Source organism: Bos indicus x Bos taurus, chromosome 9 (assembly GCF_003369695.1).
Source record: "Bos indicus x Bos taurus breed Angus x Brahman F1 hybrid chromosome 9, Bos_hybrid_MaternalHap_v2.0, whole genome shotgun sequence".
Classification (NCBI taxonomy): Eukaryota; Metazoa; Chordata; class Mammalia; order Artiodactyla; family Bovidae; genus Bos; species Bos indicus x Bos taurus.
Window position 1 is genome coordinate 23,622,109 of NC_040084.1, and position 19,846 is coordinate 23,641,954.

The 19,846-nt window shown below is 37.3% G+C and overlaps 1 protein-coding gene across 16 annotated transcripts in view; it reads right to left on the reverse strand.

Moving 5' to 3' along the window:
• Nucleotides 1–19,846, reverse strand: part of SNAP91 (synaptosome associated protein 91) — a 169,573-nt gene that overhangs the window by 41,191 nt on the left and 108,536 nt on the right. For 6 of the 16 annotated variants that reach the window (XM_027551022.1, XM_027551021.1, XM_027551026.1 and 3 more), the window contains 8 exons: nt 10,111–10,125; nt 9,797–9,964; nt 3,583–3,690; nt 2,410–2,670; nt 2,083–2,160; nt 1,852–1,923; nt 1,328–1,411; nt 12–95 (listed from right to left, as the gene is read on the reverse strand). The exons of 1 other annotated variant lie outside the window; for it this stretch is intronic. In XM_027551022.1, the coding sequence (XP_027406823.1) occupies nt 12–95; nt 1,328–1,411; nt 1,852–1,923; nt 2,083–2,160; nt 2,410–2,670; nt 3,583–3,690; nt 9,797–9,964; nt 10,111–10,125 (870 nt within the window). The remainder of the gene's footprint in view (nt 1–11; nt 96–1,327; nt 1,412–1,851; nt 1,924–2,082; nt 2,161–2,409; nt 2,671–3,582; nt 3,691–9,796; nt 9,965–10,110; nt 10,126–19,846) is intronic. 9 more of the 16 variants (XM_027551028.1, XM_027551027.1, XM_027551031.1 and 6 more) reach the window with 8 other exon arrangements.

Sequence of the window (19,846 nt, forward strand, 5' to 3'; positions counted from 1 at the left end):
CAATTAATTACCAGCTAGTAGGTCTGCCGATGCTGACGAGCTAGAAGCAGCCTGAGGTGCAGGTTGGGGTTCAGAAGCACTACTTCCGAATGCATCTACCCATTATCCATTATGCAGCAAAAAAGTAAAAGAGTGTAAACAGTAAGTAAGGGAAGTGATTTGCTGAGAAATGCACAGACATGACACTCTGTGGTAAGCTTGTCTCCTGTGGATATGTGAAATGACTGAATGGATTGAATTATGCTCTGACCAGTTCATTCTCTCAAAAGAAGAGTTCTAGGATACTTAAAAATTAACACCTCTTTGTAAGAGTAAGAAAATTATTTTTCTTCTTTTTTTTAAGGGCTGAATCCTATAATCTATCAAAACAGGATCAAAGTTTTAAAGCTTTTTGCTCAAAGCAAAGAATCCCCTCCCATTAGAACTCTATTAAACAAAATTTAACAAACAATTCAAGCAGCAGCTGCCCTACCTGTATCAAAGTTTAATGATTTTGCCACAGGTTTTGAGCCTCTGAATGTCACAAACTGCGACACCTTTGTACCTCTCATATTCCTTTCATGGCACTCGCCATAATGCATTAATATATCCTAACTACTCAATGTGGGTTTCACTTGCTAAGGATGGTATTTTAGCCCACAGCATATGCACTTATGGAAATTCATAAAGAAATCACTCCAAACTTGGACTTTCCCCAATAAATTTACTGCTAACAGAAGACACTGAATGTATCATCCAAATGAGTAGTTCTAGAGTTAATTCAGTACATCTGCCTTTCTTCCAATAGCATACAGGAAAAGAAAAATGCATTTAAGTCAGTGAAACATCTTCTAGTTCTCTGGGAGGATTTAGGAACATTAAACTCAACATAAATAAACCCTGTGGAATAATGCATGACATCTAGAGCTTATGCTTTCAATTCTAACTGGCTTATCTTTTTTCATTTCCAAATAATCTATGTTTATATTGCTTTAAAGAACTTGGAAACGTTGATTTAGCTGACAGATCAGGATCACCAAGGAAGAGCAGTAGCAGGAAATTCCAATCAGTTGATTCTACATGAGGATGAATGAAAAGTTAAAAACACAAGACTGCAAATGAAAAATCATCTGGTTTTGTTAGGGCATGCACTAAAAAATAGGATGAGCCAATGAGGATGAAGATGATGATGACAAAGAAATGGAAAGATCTTAAAAATGTAAGTTCACATTTAAAAGATGAAAATAATTTCACATAGTCAAAAGAAAAAAAATAATGAACTACAAGATCTCAAAACTATTCTGGGGGGGGAGGATTTTGTGAGTGTTGAAGGTGGAGAGATACGCACCCCCAAAAAGGTCTATCACCCCTGAAGAATCCACTTTTGCTGGCGAGGCAGTGGTTGCAGGAGATGGTGCTACAAACGTATCCACTGGAGCAAAGCACAGAACAGGACAAAGGGCACGTCACCCAAAGGAAAACGAAACCCTGAGCCTTGACAAATAGCTCCCAGAGATTTCATGTTGAATAGCAGGAAGAGCTAACCTCTTAAGTTAGACAGGCTTAAAAGTTGAGTAAAAGCCAACAGTTTTAAAAATACATATTTCACAGAAGAAAATAAAACTTTACTCCCTGAGGTCACAGGATGTAGTATGAAAAAGAGTTTTTCTCTTTCCAGTTGGTAGCAGATTTGAAATATAGGGGGTCAGCAATTGTGGATGGACCAAAAATGAGATTTTTTTTTTTAAGTGAATTTTGAGCGTAAAAGAACTCAAGACAACCCTCATATTTTTGCATCTGTCTCTCCACACATACCCTCCACCCCCACCACTAAAACATCTAGGAAGGCTTGACCTTGGCAGAAACACTCACCGGATAGGAGGTCAGCAGTGAGAGAGCTCTCAGGCACAGGAGAGGCCCCTTGTGGTGGAGAGGAGAAAGCATCTTCCCAAAGTGAAACAAACCAAAACCAAGCATAAGTGAGTAGAGAGCTGAAATCAAAGTCAGAAATCTAACAAGTGCATTATCACAGGGGTAGACAAAGGGCTTTTTCATGAAAACATCGAGGCAAACTCACGTAAAGAAAGGGAGCTTTGGCTTTACCTGTCCCAAACAGGTCTATGCTAGGAGCAGCCTCTGGCTTAGGCGCGGGAGCAACTTCAGGAGCAGACTCAAACAAATCTAAGACCAAGAACACACATGCCTTTACTCAACGGGACGGACCCGCCAGAAACCGCCTCACTTTCCAGTTGCGGGTGAGCATTTTTGGAAGAGTTCTGAAACAAGCTGCAAATGGTTGCTGGAGAACCATTTCATGACACAGACATCATGCAGTCTAGAGTTGCGTATGCAGGACACCGCAAGGACCGGAATACAATCCACCGGGTGGCAAGAGTTCAATGACATCGACAATGACAACAAAAAAATTACCACCAAAGATATCTAGAGCAGGAGGAGCGGAGGTGGTGGTGGCGGAGGTGGTGGCAGTGGCGGCGGCGGCGGTGGTGGCAGCGGTAGTGGCAGCAGTGGCAGCTGCGACGGCGGGAGCAGGAGAAGGAGCAGTGGCGGGAACCGGAGGGGCTGTGCTAGCTGTAGGGGTAACTACAGGAACACTGGTCTCAGGTGGCTTCATTGCAAAGAGGTCCAGCTCGGGCGCAGCCTCTGCACTACCTTCAGACGGGGCAAAGGGGTCTTGGGGAAAGGAAAGTGGAGACACACACACAGCATCAGTAAGGAAACAGGCAAGAGAGCAGCGTTATAACTATGGGGACCAAGACACCTGGCACGGATATTCACACGCTAGCTAGGCTTTAGGCTGCTGGCTACACATTAGCGGCTGGCTAGGCATTAGGCTGCTTGCTTTGAGCTAGGACCCTACTAGTGGGGGGTCAGTGATTAGCATGTTCTTCTAAAGAGAAAAGAAAATCTAGCAGGTACCACAAATTCAGAAATTGAAACACTTAACAAGTATTTGTCAGATTAGACTACGGTCTAGGATTGGAGACTGTTATTTTTTAAATGCTCACTTAATCTGGTCAACTTGGTAGCTTGGAAGATTCATGAAAACATGCCTATATATTGGAATTCAGTGTTACAAAAAGAGTACGATACACTGATAGCATTTATGGTTGTTGTTGAGTTGCTAAGTTGTGTCGGACTCTTTTACAACTCCATGGATTATAGCCCATCAGGCTCCTCTTTCCATGGGGTTTCCCAGGCAAGAATACTAGAGTGGGTTGCCATTTCCTTCTCCAAGGGATCTTCTCAACCCAGGAATCGAACCCACGTCTCCTGCATTTCAGGCAGATTCTTTACCACTAAGCCAACAGGGAAGTCCATCAGCAGCATTAGAGGGGAACAAAAACATTAAGGCAGCATACTTGCAGTGACAAAAATTGTCAATCTTGAGAAATTGTCAATTTTGATAAGTATGCCCTTCGTTTTCTTAATGTTTTAAGTGTCAGCATTCTTCATTCTGTTAGGAGGAGTGATATTTTATGCTCAGAAGAAAGTAAAATTAGAAACACAGAGGGCCATGTCTAGCTACGGGGGTTTCACATCAGGACAAAACGACAACAGACGGGCTCAGGATTGGAAACCCACCGTTTCCTGAACAAGCATCAAGTGCCGCTGCTACGGGGGTTGGGGGGGCCGGCGCGGTGGCCCCTTCGGATGCTGTAGGGGCCTCCCCGGGAGAAGCTGCAAAGGCATCTTGGGTGCAGGTTTTAAAACAAAAGAAATGAAAGGGATAAAAAGAGAAGAAAAATATAGTAAAAGAACCAAGTTAAATTGCAAAGAAGGCTCCCTTATACAACATGAATTCTTAAAATGCATTTTTACAGCCCATGCACTATTGGCAGTCACAGAACAGTGACTCCTGGCACCCCTTCATGTTGGCTACATGCAAAGTGGTGCAGTGTGGGGCCTGCTGAGACCTGTGAGGATCCAAAGGGTGACAGGATTCTCATTGTATAAGGGCTCTAAGAAGCATGTTTTATGCATCACTAGAAAGTAATGGATGCGAAAATTAAAACACAAAAATTACTTTCTTAGGCAGTTTGAGACATTGAGCTTTCATTATTTATATACTATGTTACTATGATGTCTCTGACTCATGGTTTCTAGCAAGCATGGATGTCCTCTTTAATGCCAATAAAATTAAATATACAATGACATAAACCATCTAAATTCAATTTGCTTTTATAGTCTAGGCAAAATTGCACTGTTAACATGACATATATAAATATTCATAAGTTAAACTTTCATTATCCCTGAGAAACATTTCAGACACAACCAAGGATTTGCTTTAAAGAACTAGAGAAAAAAAATTAGGAGATGATGCCATAATGCCTTTATTTTGACTTAAATTTATGGCTATTTTCAAATAATGCATTGCTCTAGTTATGTTGAAAATTACCTGTTTTCAATGAACTAAAGATATAGTTTCATGTTTTGAAACTACAAGTATGTAACTGTATATAGTAAATTATAATAATATACAGTAGATCCATTAACATACAAGCAGCCTCCATTTATAAATGTCCAATTTATAAATGACTGATGTGTGCAAAGGATCCCAAATGTGTTTCTGTCAACACACCATGTTAATTATGGTAAAATTAGTTTTACCTGGAGTTTTCAAAGAAACCCTTTCATTCCAAAGTACAAAAGGAATGAAGTTATCATAAATACGACCTGCCTAGAAGAAATTCCTGGAAAGTGGGGACCAAAAAGTACCTGCCACTTACCTGCTAGACTTATATCCTAAACTGCTGCCTTCTGCAATACTTACCAGCGTTCCCTGGAACACTGCTCCTCCAGCCATTAAAAAGAATTTGTCAAACAAAATGCTACCCAGTATTTCCCCTTTCTCAGAGATTTACCTGGTCTAAGTGGTAGGAAATCCTACAGTCAGGACACTTGTTTCTCAGTTTAACCCAGAGTGTTTCAAATGGATCTGAGTATGAGACACACTATGGTAACATCCTGAAACCCAGCATTAACAAACATTAAACATTAGAGACCCACGTGGGTTAAAAGGTTCTTTACAAAAACACCGATATCGCTGGAATAGACAATAGGACAATCATATGTTACAGCTTGATTTGATTTGATTGCTTCTCACAGCTACACTGAGGGAACACGTTCTGGTAAAGGTCAGTCAAGGGAGATGGTGAATAATAGTAATGGCATAGGCAAAAAACAGTCGGGGATAGGACAGACAGCCTCCCCAGATGCCATGTTATCACAGAAGACAGGGCAACATGAAAGCACTAAGAACTGGGGCCAACAGTCTAAGAGAAGGTTTGTTATTGTTCAGTCACTAAGTCATGCCCGACTCTGCAATCCCATGGACTGTTGGAAATATTTTGCCGTGAGTCAGGTCTGTTTTCTTTCTAGTCTTATAAAATCTGGAACTGAGGGTAGTGTGATTGGAAGCAATAGAAACAGTAATAGCAGTCACTATTTGTGTGCCAGTCACTAGGTAAATATTTCACTGGCATTATTACATTTAATTTCTACAACTCTCTTGGGATGTAAGTTCTATCATCTCTACTTTGTAGATAAGAGAACGGAAACTTGTAAACTCTGAGGACTTGCCCAAGGTTTGGCAAATGGTGGAGTCAGGATTTGGCTGTAAGCTGTCTGACTGAAGTTTGTGTGGTTAACCACTCTACTGTGATGAACTGTGCCACTTTCTACTATATTGTTCCCTCCTTGTAGGACTGAATTAAGTACCAGTTACATCAGTGCTATTGGCTTCCCTCGTGGCTCAGATGGTAAAGTGTCTGCCTACAATGCAGGAGAGACCCGGGTTCGATCCCTGGGTCAGGAAGATCCCCTGGAGAAGGAAACGGCAACCCACTCCAGTATTCTTGCCTGGAAAATCCCATGGACAGAGGAGCCTGGTAGGCTACAGCCCACAGGATCACAAAGAGTCGGACATGACTGAGCGACTTCACTTTCCTTCTTTCTACATCAGTGCTGAGTTCAAACAAGTATTCACGGGTGTGCCTCTTTAATGATCACTTCTGTGTAAGCAGATGAAACCCATATTTGTAGCTATATTTTCAGGAAAGGTGGTTTTTTATTTTTCCCGTCAGCAAGACATCTCCTTTTAATGCTTCTCTGAAACTAAACATAAACTTAACTCATCTACTACTGTCAAAACTGCTCTTAAACAAAGGACCCCCAGCTGCTCCAGCTTTTAAGTCCTCCCAGCATAGGAGACGGAGATGTGAATGAATGAGTCTGGATGATCCCAACCCCACAGCCACTGTATGAATATAGCCATGCAAGGAACCCTGAGAGAGAACTGTCCAGCTGAGCTCAGCAGACCGCCAAGACTGTAAGACTGTGAGAGACAATAAAGCAATTATGATGTTGTTTTCTAAAAAACAATAAAACTTCTTAGCTATCCAGCTTTCTTTCATAATCGATGGCAGCATTATCCTTCCAGCATTGAAAGCTAAAACCACCTCCAATCTAGTTCTCTTTCCGTTGTTACCCACTCACAGTTCATGTCTACATTCTGCCAATTACCAACCCCTGCTATTTACTAGGAAATGTGTGTTCCTGCTTTTCTACAGTTATGGACTTTGTCCAGTCTTACCCAGAAAACCAGTGTCTCAGACATTGTGCAGACTAGCCTTCTCTTCCTTCTGGCAACATAGGAAGAATTTTCCCCCTAAATTTTTATCATGTGTCTGACTTCCTATGTGAAAATTTCTTACTGCTCTTGTCCTCCCCAGGGTGAACTATCCCTCCTTGTCTTCTCCAGCCACATAAGCCATCTTTAAATCACCTACATGGCTCTAAGGTCTCAATCATTCTGAACATCTTGAGCCCAAACGTCACCAGCATTTCATTTTCTTTCCCAGGTCTCAGATTATAACGTTCTTCCATTAAGTCTAGTTGTAAGGGCTTATACTTAAGTACTGATTTTAAGGAAGGTTAATTAGTTTGTTAAGCAGCCTGTACAAATGAAGTCAGGCTTGGGAAGCAAGTCCTTTGGTTTTCCAGCCACTTGGTTCTGTGCTCGCAGCCTACCATCTTCATGCAGGATGCTCACAAATTAACACAGCTGACTGAAAGGGTATCCTGGCAAATGCAAGAGGAATTAGCATAAATTTAGCATTGCACTGCTTAGAAAAACACTATGTTGTTTTTTAAAAAAAAAACACTAATATGCTATTGTTACATCAATGAAAAACAGAATGTTTTAAAAAATTTTGTGTTTTCTCTTATTATCTATTTTATTTTTTAAAGCACAACACTGCCTTGCAGTCCTATTCTGCCTGACCAGAGATTTTATTTTTCTTAAAGTTCCTTTTAAAAAATAAAGCATTTAGCAAATATAATGTTTCTTTAAAAATGCTTTTAATGAATTACACTGAAATAACTAAAACATTATGTAGGTATCAATCTGAGTATTTTAAAATAACAGTCCCTATTTTTAAAATCTGTAATGAAAATATAAGACTAAAATGCACAGAAAATTTTAATGTTTAATATTTCATATTCCTGAAAATTTAAAAATTAGCCATTTAAAAATGCATTAATCCTATTTCTAAAGTCTATTTAATCCTGCTAGCCATGTTACATAAAACCTCATAGGGGCATATTTTACAGTCATATATGTGAAATAACTGATGCTCTTATTAATCAAAAGTTCTACCACTTGCCCATTTTAAAGATACATTTATTTTAAATGGCCACACAACATGACCGGAGAGATTTTAGTTTGAATTTTAATTTAAAGTCCTACCTCTAGATGATTTCTTATAAATCCATAAAGAACATGAAAGAAACCAGGGAATATCACTGAAAAGTACTAACATAAAACATACGGTGAAACACATACATTTATGAACATAAAGGTTAGAGATTTTACAGCTACCAGTGGCCAGGAGACAGTTTACAGAATTAGAAAGATTAGTAAAAATAATTGTAATGAGATTTGCAGATATACTCATCTCCTCAGCCTCCAGCCAGATGACTAGAAAGGATATTGGTGAAATTAGAGAAGAGCTTCCATTCTTTGGCATTAAGTAATATGATTTGCTACAGTACTGACCTTTTAAACTTACATTGCAGGGAGAAAGAATGACATCATAAAAATATTTCCAAACATACAGATTCTTCTGCTTGATGGATGTCATCAAAGCAGTAATGATCAACACGAACAGCATAATGGCACAAAGAATATTTCCAAGAAATATCTTAGGCTTTAGAGGACCATGAGAGAAGCAAGATGGAGTTGATTGATTTCTTACAGGCAATTAAGCTCCTTCAAATGGACTGAAAACCAAAAATCTAAATAGCTAAAGGAACAGAAATGTTTACATACAAAATTGTTACCATCCTGCTCATATTTTTTTCTTGAATTTTCCTGTTAACATAAGCCTATGAGAAACCATCCATACTCAAGACCAATCATGGGGGAAGAAGGAGGGGATGAAGAAGTTGATTTTATAAATGTAAACTAAAACTCTAATTTCTGGTCTCAAAAGTTACAGAGGCATAATGAAAAACTAACTTTCTCTGGCAAATAATTCTTTATAATAAATTATTTAAGAGTCTGAAAATCCCTTCTACTTTAATAAAAGCAGATTTTTTTCTGTAATAGCATGGCAGTGCAGCAAGGCAGCAGCAAATTGCCTCACATGAAACAGAGGCAACAATGCAGTGTCAAGCTGAGGACTCTTTGTCTTAGACACTGTTGGTGAGCTTCAGAGAATGCGGCACGTAGCAGTGTTACGTAAGTGTGTAAGTGTATGTTCCCAGGGGAATTTATGAACTCTACTAGAACTTGCAGAAACTCTCTTGCCCCCACCACATTGTTTGCATCCTCTGACTTCTTTTTTTTTTTTGCATCCTCTGATTTCTTTACCATGTTCTTAAAATGCCCTGGGCAAGATGTTATGTTGAAATGAAGAAACAAAACTATGATGATTATAACACTATTCAATGTACACATCTAAAATGAGCACTTCTCCAGGTTTGGACATAAGCACCACTCAAGATGGGAAGATGTAAATAAAGTGGCTTCAGATGGTTCATTGCGTCCAGGCATGTTATACTGGCAGAGCCTAGGATATTTGACTCAGGCTTACAGCTGTAAATCAACTCTGTCAGAACTTACATTTACATGGAAAAAAATATTTTCAGACTATCATTTCAAAGTCTGATATAAACCTGTTTTCAATCAGCATTGCAAGTACTGACTCCAGTGATTTCTCAAAGTTCTGAAGCCAAAGACAATCCAAATCTTTGCTTGCAAAGAACAAGCCTAAGGTTGCAAAAATGGATGTCCTTAAACTCTTTTCAGAGACCTCTAGATCTGAACTTCTAGAGGACTTTTTGTCTTAAAACTTAAAAAATAACTTAGACCAGAATTTCTCCTCTCATATTCCCCAAATATTTTTTTTCCTTCTAGCTAGTTCAAATCTAAAAAGAAATTCCAAAAACCCAATCCTAAATATGGGAGGAAGAAGGATCTGAGACCACCCTTATAGATACTGCAGGGCTGGATCCCATATATGGGACAAGAGTCCTAGTAGTGACTTAAATCCTAACTTTGCAAAAAAACAGAAAATAAAACAGGTCCAAAGCATTGCAACCTGTCTTCTAAAACCACTAAAACTAAATGAAGTTGACAAACTGAGCAAAGATATATATGAATAAACATTTAAAAAGTACTTAAAAAGTTGTGTCATACTGTTCTATCATGTACAATATTTTAAACATCTTCATACTATGGTAATTTTAGTAATCCTGGAAGGAAAATGAAAGAAGAAGGATGTGACTGACTAACCTCCAAAGAGATCGACGTCAGCAGTGACAGCAGTGACAGTTGTGGTAGTTGAAGCAGAGGCTGCAGCAGCTGAAGTTTCAGCAGATGTAGCAGGAGGAGTAGGTTCTGGTGCAAATGGATCTGAGATCTGCGCTTCGGAGGGAACAGAGGAAAGTGCAGCCAGAGAATCTACGTCGCACCAGACACAGAACAAATGGAAGAGAAGAAAAGGAAAGCACAAAAGATATACCAGGCTCCAAATGATCAAAGTGAGGACAATTATTAAGATATGGAAGTCTCTCAAAACAGAGGTTTACAGATAAAGCTTTACTCACCCTCTCCCAAAAGGTCTATTGATGTCCATGGGGGTGAGCATATGAAGAAATAAGAGATAAAGCTGAAACTTTCAACCACACCAATGTCCAAGCAGGGTGAGGCACTAACTGAAGACATTTTAGCTTTATGTACCTTTCTGGACCATTTGTAATTAAAAAATAAATGTTACCTATTATTATCATGGAACTTTAGAGCTGGAAGTGACGTTAGGGATCCTCTAGATCAAATTTCCAATTTCATAATGGGAAAACTGAGAGCAAGGGAGGTCGTGAGACTTACCTTAAGTTAGGTCTAAATGGTTTTGATGAACTCAATTGATTTCTTATCAGAGTTACCATTTCATTTGCTTTGGTTGATTTCATTATACTATAATTGTCAATTCTGAAGAAACCATAGTTAATTGAACTTTGTTGATCCTCTTTATTTGATGTGTCACTTCAGTGTAGAATACCAGAGCATGAACAGAAGCTTTAAAATGGCTATAGTTTGACTGTGCAACATATTAACTTGAATGAAAGTTTAAGGGTTAGAGAAAAGAAACTCAAACCTATTTTCTTCTTCATAAGTTTCACATTACCAGATGTTTTTCAGTTTAATATATGACTTTTACAATTATAAACATTATGTGACAACATTGAAAATTATTTTCAAGATGAATGTGAGAGATTCTGTAGTATCAAAACTTTTCAGCCCTTCTGAGGTCAGCATTCCATTGAGAGGTTCATACTTTCTTAGTGATCAACAGTGGGATTACAGATGGCATCCTAAATAATAAGCCTAAGAGGGATTGTTTTTAACTATACTATGACTTTAAGTTAAACATTTAGAGTGTCCAATGCATTCCTCTAGTATCAGTCACGTGATACATCTCAGGCATCACATTTGAATTCATGAATGTTACTGGAAATTTATTTTAAACATGAAACTTTATCAAAACTCATTTGGAAGCTATTTTTTTCAGAGCTTTAAAAACGATATGAGAACTCAGTAAACCAAAAGTTCCAGAAGACATTTAAAAGGCTGAGAAACATAAATTTGACATTAATAATAATTACTTTAGACATAAAGATACACAGACTGAAAGTGAGGGGATGGAAAAATGTATTCTATGTAAATAGAAATGATAAGCCAGGGTAGCAATGCTTCTGTGATACAAAACACACTTGAAAATAAACTCTGTTATAAGAGACAAAGAAAAATATTACATACTAATCAAGGGATTGATTAATGAAGAAAATATGACAATTGTAAACATATATGTATCCAACATGTATGTGTATGTGTGTGTGTGCTCAGTCATTCAGTCATGTCCAACTCTTTGCGAGCCCATGGATTATAGCCCTCTAGGCTTTCTTGTCCATGGCATTTTTCAGGTAAGAATATTGGAGTAGGTTGCCATTTCCTACTCCAGAGCATCTTCCTGATGCAGGGATCAAATCCAAGTCTCCTGAGTCTCCTACATTGGCAGGCAGATTCTTTACCAATGCACCACCTGGGCAGCCCCATGCAACCCATGTAGGAGCACCTAAATAAAGTAAATCTAAACAGACATAAGAGGAGTAACTGACAGTAACACAAAAGGCATAGGGGACTTACATCAATGGATAGATGATCAAAACAGAAAATCAATATAGAGACACTGGCCTTAAACTCGGAGAAGGCAATGGCACCCCACTCCAGTACTCTTGCCTGGAAAATCCCATGGATGCATGAGCCTGTTAGGCTGCAGTCCATGGGGTCGCTAAGAGTCGGACACGACTGAGCGACTTCACTTTCACTTTTCACTTTCATGCACTGGAGAAGGAAATGGCAACCCACTCCAGTGTTCTTGCCTGGAGAATCCCAGGGACGGGGAAGCCTGGTGGGCTGCCATCTATGGGGTCGCACAGAGTTGGACACAACTGAAGCGACTTAGCAGCAGCAGCAGCAGGCCTTAAACTACATTATTAGATCAGATAGACTTTATACGTATTTTTTTATTTTATATAAATTTAAATGTTTATGCACACACATATATAAACATTACATCCAAAAGTAGTAGAAAACACATTCTTTTCAAGAGCACATGGAACAATCTCTAGGATAGATCATATGCTAGGCAACAAAAGAAGTCTCAGTAAATTTAAGAAGACTAAAATCATATCAACGACCTTTTCCAAACACAATGTTGAGACTAGAAATCAACTACATGAAAAAACTTCAAAAAACACAAATCCATGGAGGCTGAACAACACATTACTAAATAAAGGATCACTGAAGAAATAAAAAAGGAAATAAAAAATACCCAGAGATAAGTGAAAATTAAATACAGTGACTCAAAATCTATGGCAAGCAGAAAAAACAATTCTAAGAGGAAGCTTTATAGCAACACAAGCCTATCTCAGGAAATGAGAAAAATCTAAAATACAACATAACCTTACACATAAAAGAACTATAAAAAGGAGATCAAACAAAAGTTAGAATAAGGAAAGAAATCATAAAGATCAGAGCAGAAATAAATGAAATAGAGATTCAAAAACAATACAAAAGATCAATGAAACTGAGAGCTGTCTCTTTGAAAAAATAAATAAACCTTTAGCCAGATTCATCACGGAAAAAAAAGAGAGGCTCCAAATCAATAAAATCAGAAATGAAAAAGGAGAAGTTATAACCAACACCACAAAGGACCATAAGAGATTCCTACACACAATTAAACAGCAAAAAATGAACAATCTAGAATAAATGGATAATTTCCCAATACTGAATCAAGAAAAAATAAAAAATACAAAACAGATCAGTTACCAGTAGTGAAACTGAATCAGTAATTAGAAAAACTCCCAACAAACAGAAGTCCAGGACCAGATATATGGGTTCACAGGTGAATTCTACCAAATATTTATCGAAGAGTTAACACCTATCCTTCTGAAACTATTTCAAAAACCTGCAGAAGAAGGGACACTTCCCAACTCATTCTACAAGGCCAGCATCACCCTGATCCAAAATCAGACAAAGATACCACAAAAAAGAAAACTGCAGGCCAATATCACTGATGAACGCAGATGCAAAAATCCTCAAGAAGATATTAGCAAACAAAATCCAGCAATACATTAGTGATCATGACCAGGTGGGATTTACCCCAGGAATAGTTACAAATAGTTACAATTTGAAGAATAAAAATCATATGATCATCTCAATGGATGTGAAAAAAACTTGTGACAGATTTCAACATTATTTATGATAAAAACTCTCAACAAAAGGGACATAGACGGAATATACCTTAATGTAATATAGGCTACATATGACAAACCCACAGCTAACACAATACTCAACAGTGAAAATCTGAAAGTTTTCCTCTAAGATCAGGAATAGGAAAAGATTACCATTCTTGCCACGTTTCTTCAGTTTAATATTGGAACTCCTAGCCACAACAATCATACAAAAACAATCAGGAAAGAAATGAAAGGAATCCAAATTGGAAAGGAAGTACTAAAACTGTCACTCTTTGCAGAAGACATGATACCGTACACAGAAAATCCTAAAGATGCCACCAAAATAAAACTACTAAACTACTAAAATCGTATCCGTTGAGTCAAGTTGCAGGATACAGAATTAATATACAGAAATCTGTTGAGTTTCTATACACTAAGAGTGAACTACCAAAGAGTGAATCCACACTCATATGGCAATTAATTTACAACAAAGGAGGTAACAGTAAAGCGTGAAAAAGACGGCCTCTTCAAAAACTGGTGTTAGGAAAACTGAACTGCTACATGTAAAAGAATCAAACTAGACTTTCCCACATTATGCATAATAATAAATCCAAAATGGATTAAAGACTTAAATGTAAGACCTGAAACCATAAAACTTCTTGAAGAAAATACAGGCAGTATACTCTTTGATATTGGCCTTAATAATATTTTGGGGAGTATGTTTCCTCAGACAAGGGAAACAAAAACAAATGGGACTATGTCAAACCAGAAAGCTTTTGCACAGTAAAGGAGATTATCAACAAAATGAAAAGGCTACCTACTGAACAGGAGAAGACATTGGAAAATGAGAAATCCAATTAGGGGTTAATAACCAAAATACATGAATAACTCATACAGTTCAACCACAAAAAAAGCAAACACCTTGATTATAAAAGAGAGGACTTGAGTAGACATTTTTTTCAAAGAAGACATACAGACAGCTATCAGACACATGAAAAGATGCTCCACATCACTAATTGTCAGGGAAATTAAAATCAAAACCACAATGAGATATTGCCTCACACCTGCAAGACTGTCTATTATCAAAAAGACAACAAATAACAAGTGTTGGTGAGAATGTGATGAAAAGGGAATCCTCATGCACTGTTAGGGAAGGTAAACTGGTGCAGCCACTACGGAGAACAGTATAGAGATTCTTCAAAAAATTAAAAACAGGTTACCATGTGACCTAGCAATTCCACTCCTCCAGGTTATTTATCCAAAGAAAATGAAAACACTAATTAGAAAAGATGCATGCATCCCTGTGTTCATTGCAGCAGAGCTAAGATATGGAAGGAACGTAACTGCCAATCACTAGATGAATAGATAAAGATGTGTGTGTGTGTGTGTGTGTGTGTCTAGCTATCTGCCTATAATGGAATATTAGTCATAAGAAAAGAGTGAATTTTTGTCATCGGTGACAATGTGAATAGTCCTAGGTGTTTGTTATGTAAGTGAAAAAAGTCAGAGAAAGACCAATACTATACGATTATATAGAATAGTATAATTCTATTCTATTCTATTTAGTAGAATCTAAAAAACAAGCCAAATGAACAAACGTAACAAAATAGAAACAGAGCACAGATATGGAGAATAAACAGGTGGTTGCCAGAGAGGAAGGGTTCTAGGGTAGGAGAGAAATAGGTGAGAGGGATTGAGAGGAACAAACTTTCAGTTGCAAAATAAATGAGTCAGGGGATGAAATGTATTGTGCGGAATATAGTTATTAACACATAAAATCTTTGTATGGGGATGGATTATAACAAGACTTAAGGTGCTGACTTCTTTGAAATGTATAGAAATACTGAATCACTATATTGTATAATGGGAACTAACAGTGTTTTAGGTCAAATATGCTTCAAAACAAATGAACACAGAGAAACAGAGATCAGATTTGTGGTTACCAGAGGCAGGGGAAGAGTGATGGGGAGTTTGATGAACGCAGTCAAAATATACCAACTTCCAGTTATAAGATAAATAAGTACTATGGATATAATATACAACAAGATAAACATAATCAGTGCCACTGTATGTTACATATGAAAGTTGTGAAGACAGTATATGCTAATAGTTCTCATTACAAGCAAAAAAACCTTTATTCTACTTCTTTAATTACGTATCTATATGAAAAGATGGATGTTCACTAAATTTATTGTGGTAATCATTTCTTGATGTATGCAAGTCAAATCATTACACAATACACCTTAAAGTGATGTATATCAATTATACCTGAAAACTGGAAGAAAAACATAATCACATTCATTTAACTATGCAATTTGCAAACCCAATAAATGTCAGGTAAAGCACTCTACAGGTCCACTAAGATAATCAAGGCTCTTCCTAAACAAATCTTACATATTTCATAGCAACATTAGAATATTATACCACATGGAGTTCTTGACTTTAGAAATAGTTTTTAAATTTCAGAATGCACATCTAATAAAGAGCTGGAAAAAAGGACCTATGCTGACTTGAGTCTAGGGTATTTTTTGCTGTTAGGTGTCCAGGTCCCAAATCCTGAGAAGGAGAACATCTTTCAAATAATTGCTCAAACCAAATGGACCTGGCCCAACGCAATTGTTACTCTACAGTCACACATCCTAAAAATGTAAATTAGAAACCAACATGGTTCATCAGAAGGCAGAGGGACTTGGTTTCTCTCTTTTCCTGGCATTGGTGGGGCTTTCCCTACCCCTGCCCTTATCAATGGCTATCTTAAGCTGTGATGTGATTTAGCAGAAGAGCTAAGAACCATGCGATTTAAGTTTTCAGACCTCCCACTGCCTATGACAGGGGATGGTAATTTATTTCATACACTTGGTAACTGAGAAAGGAGAAGACTGTTTATGTATACTAGAAGGAACAAAAATGAAAGGATTTAAAACAAAAAGTATGAAAAATTAAAACATTAATTCCTTGCTCCTAACCAATGTTTTGTTAGGATAGAGGGTGACAAAAATGATATAAAAAGATGGAAAGTAAAATTTCCTAGGAAAATGTACAGTGATTAAGCTTGTTGGTGGATAACTGATGCTGAAAACCTTTTTCTACTCTTGGAAACCACAGGGTTTACTCTCCAAAATCTTAATTTTCCACATGAAGCATAATTTATCTTAGGTATTTCTTGGTTTGTGCAAAATTTTCTCTACTATAAAAGCAAGTTCCTATTATAGGATGATGGGAACAGTTATCAAATATTCTCAAAACTGCTACTTTTTATAGAGGATTAAACTATTAAAAAAAAAAAAACCCACTACAGCATAAGCGTTCCAATTCATTTGCAAGCAGTACTTAATCAGAGCAATTTTTTTGTATTACAGAAATTGCTAGAAAACATTCCCTGTAACCAAGGAAACAGAACTACAACTAAATTAACAAGGAGATCTATATGGTGCAGTGAGATGGAGTCACACTTTAGATTAAGTGTGTTAATATATTTAAGTGCTCACCCATATCCAGAACATATCAAATGCTTGATAATGAGAGTTAATAATAGCAATGACTTAGATGGTAGCTAGCCTTATTGTGATCATTTCAGAATGTATAGAAATGCTGAATGTAGTATACTTGAAACTAATATAATTGGTGTATGCCAATTACACTTCAATAAAAAAGAGCAACAGCTAACATTTAAGTTGACATAGGACTATGAATTTCAAAGTTTCTATAAATCTTTCACAGACAGAAAGTATGTGTGTGTGTATTCATGAATGTGCATGAAAACAACCTACAGATGTGCCCCACCTAGATTTAACTAACAAGCAAAAGGTAATATGGGTCACAAATACTGCTTATAGTATGCTGCTGCTGCTACTAAGTCGCTTCAGTCGTGTCCGACTCTATGAGACCCCATAGACGGCAGCCCACCAGGCTCCCCTGTCCCTGCGATTCTCCAGGCAAGAACACTGGAGTGGGTTGCCATTTCCTTCTCCAATGCATGAAAGTGAAAATTAAAAGTGAAGTCGCTCAGCCGTGTCCGACTCTCAACGACCCCATGGACTGCAGCCTACCAGGCTCCTCCGTCCATGGGATTTTCCAGGCAAGACTACTGGAGTGGGGTGCTATCACCTTCTCCAGCTGATAGTATAGCTATTAATAATATTCACATGGAAACAAAGTCATGTGGTCACATAATATTGATGAGCCTTCAAGAGTGTGTTAATAAATTTCTATTAAGTCTATTAATTCTAAGAAAACCCTAGGAGTAATTCTGTATTTCTCAAAAAGTAGAAATTTTACTTCAAGCATTTACAATAAGAAATTAGCCATTTCCCACTTCTAGGATGCACAGAAATACAACACACACACACTCAGTTGTTTGTACAGAGGGATGCATTTATTATGAAGAAAAAAACACTCTCCCTATTATGAGGAGAAAGATAGGGATTTTAAAAACACTCTGTATTCTTTCAGTCAAAGACGATCATTATTGGCCAGCAGAATGCCACATGTAATATGCACTATTTAAATTAAATTTATAAAATATGAATGTGCTAAATTTGGTTCACACCAACAAAAGTACTATCCTTTACAATATGTCCCATAAATTGGCAATATTTATCAGTACTCAGAACCCTTAACGAGAAATTTGTAAACACTTCGTGTGGACACATCATTAGAAAATGAAATTCTCTTACTATCATTATGGTCAGATAAGAACATACAGATTTCTCAAGAGGCAGGTCAGGTGGTCTAGTATTCCCATTTCTTTAAGAATTTTCCAGACTTTGTTGTGGTCCACACAGTCAAAGGCTTTGGCATAGTCAATAAAGCAGAACAAAACATATTTGTTATAATTTAGAAGCCTCTTCAAATATCACTGTATATCGATGGAACAAATGCAAACTCAAGGTAACTATGGGGCCTTTCAGGTAAGCTCAGTGGTAATGAATCTGCCTACTAAGCAGGAGATGCAGGTTCAATCCCTGGGTTGGGAAGATCCCCTGGCGAAGGAAATGGCAACCCACGTCAGTATTCTTGCCTGGGAAATCCCATGGACAGAGGAGCCTAGTGGGCCACAGTGCACAGGATCACAGAAGAGTTGGACACAACTTGGCAACTAAACAGTAGCAGCAAAGGTGACTATTATCTCTCAATTTCATATTATACTAGTTTACTTGAATTTATTAAGACTTAGGAGTTTTACTATTTGCTTGAGAACTAGAGAATTTATTTATTAGTATTTTCCTCCCCAGCTGACTTTTCTACTGCTATGAAAATAGCTATAGATATTTTGTTGAGACAAAAGACTAATGCTGTCTAACCATCAGGTCCTAAGCCAACACTATGATATACTATAATGTGCTTTGTATTAATTATGAAAAACTGTTTCTGCTGAGCCAGCAAGTTGGAAAAGGTTTTCCTTATTCCTCAAGGATGAAAAAAGCCCACAGCTTGGCCAACAGAAACAGGCTGAATTTCAGACCTCTTGCCTTGCCTTTGAGAAAGACAGACTGCAGACCCACACTGCACAGCCCTAGCTAAACCATACTCATCTGCTTTCTCCTATATCCACTGATACCTCAACGTTTCAATCATCAATAGCTATTCATTCCTAACAAGCAAGAAATGAAGTGTGTTATAATAAAATTGGCTATTATAACTTATTTCTCATAGTATTGTGGGTCTTAGCAAAAAGTACTGAGAGATGAATATGAATAAAAATGTTGGGAATTCCCTGGTGGTCCAGTATTTAGGACTCTGTGCTTCCACTGCAGAGGACAGGGGTTCAGTCCTTGGTTGGGGAATAAAGGTCCCACATGCAGTGTGGTGTGGCCAAATGTTTTTAAAATGTTACAGTACAATTTAAAAATATCTCACCTAGAGTTATTCTTTTTATTATTCCTTTGGTGTAAAACAAACAAACCAAACAAAAAGGACACAATTTCTCTTCAGTTTGACACTGGAGAATATGGTGAAAGGAGACAGTTAACAATATCACTATTTACTTACTAAAGTTTCTAAATCACTAAACCACTATGCTTGATAAGCTCTAAAAATTACAAAGTCTCAAATATCTACTGATTTAATTAGTTGAGAAAATTAGAGTTAATACATTCATATAATACTGAAAAAAATTTTGTATAACCTCACGGATTTATAATTAACACTAAATTTTAAATTATAAAAGTTCTATAAAAGCCATTCATATGAATTTTATGACAGAGAAAGTCTGATTTAAGGATACAGATTTGAAGCATTCTTTAATACATAAGAAAACATAATATGTTGTATAAGATACTGGGGCAACGAAAATAAGATATAAGTTGAAATAAACATTTCAAAAAGATGAAGGTCAGAATGAGAAAGCGTTTAAGGACCAGAAGGCCCTTATAGTACTTATCGCTGATTCATGTTGTGTAGCAGCAACTAACAGCAATGTAAAGCAATTATACTACAATTAAAAAAAAAATACCATGAACACTTGAATACGGTTCTTAAAAAAGAAGGCCCTTTATAAAACTAATTCAACAATATTTTCCTTTACAAACAGAGATTTAATAAAGTT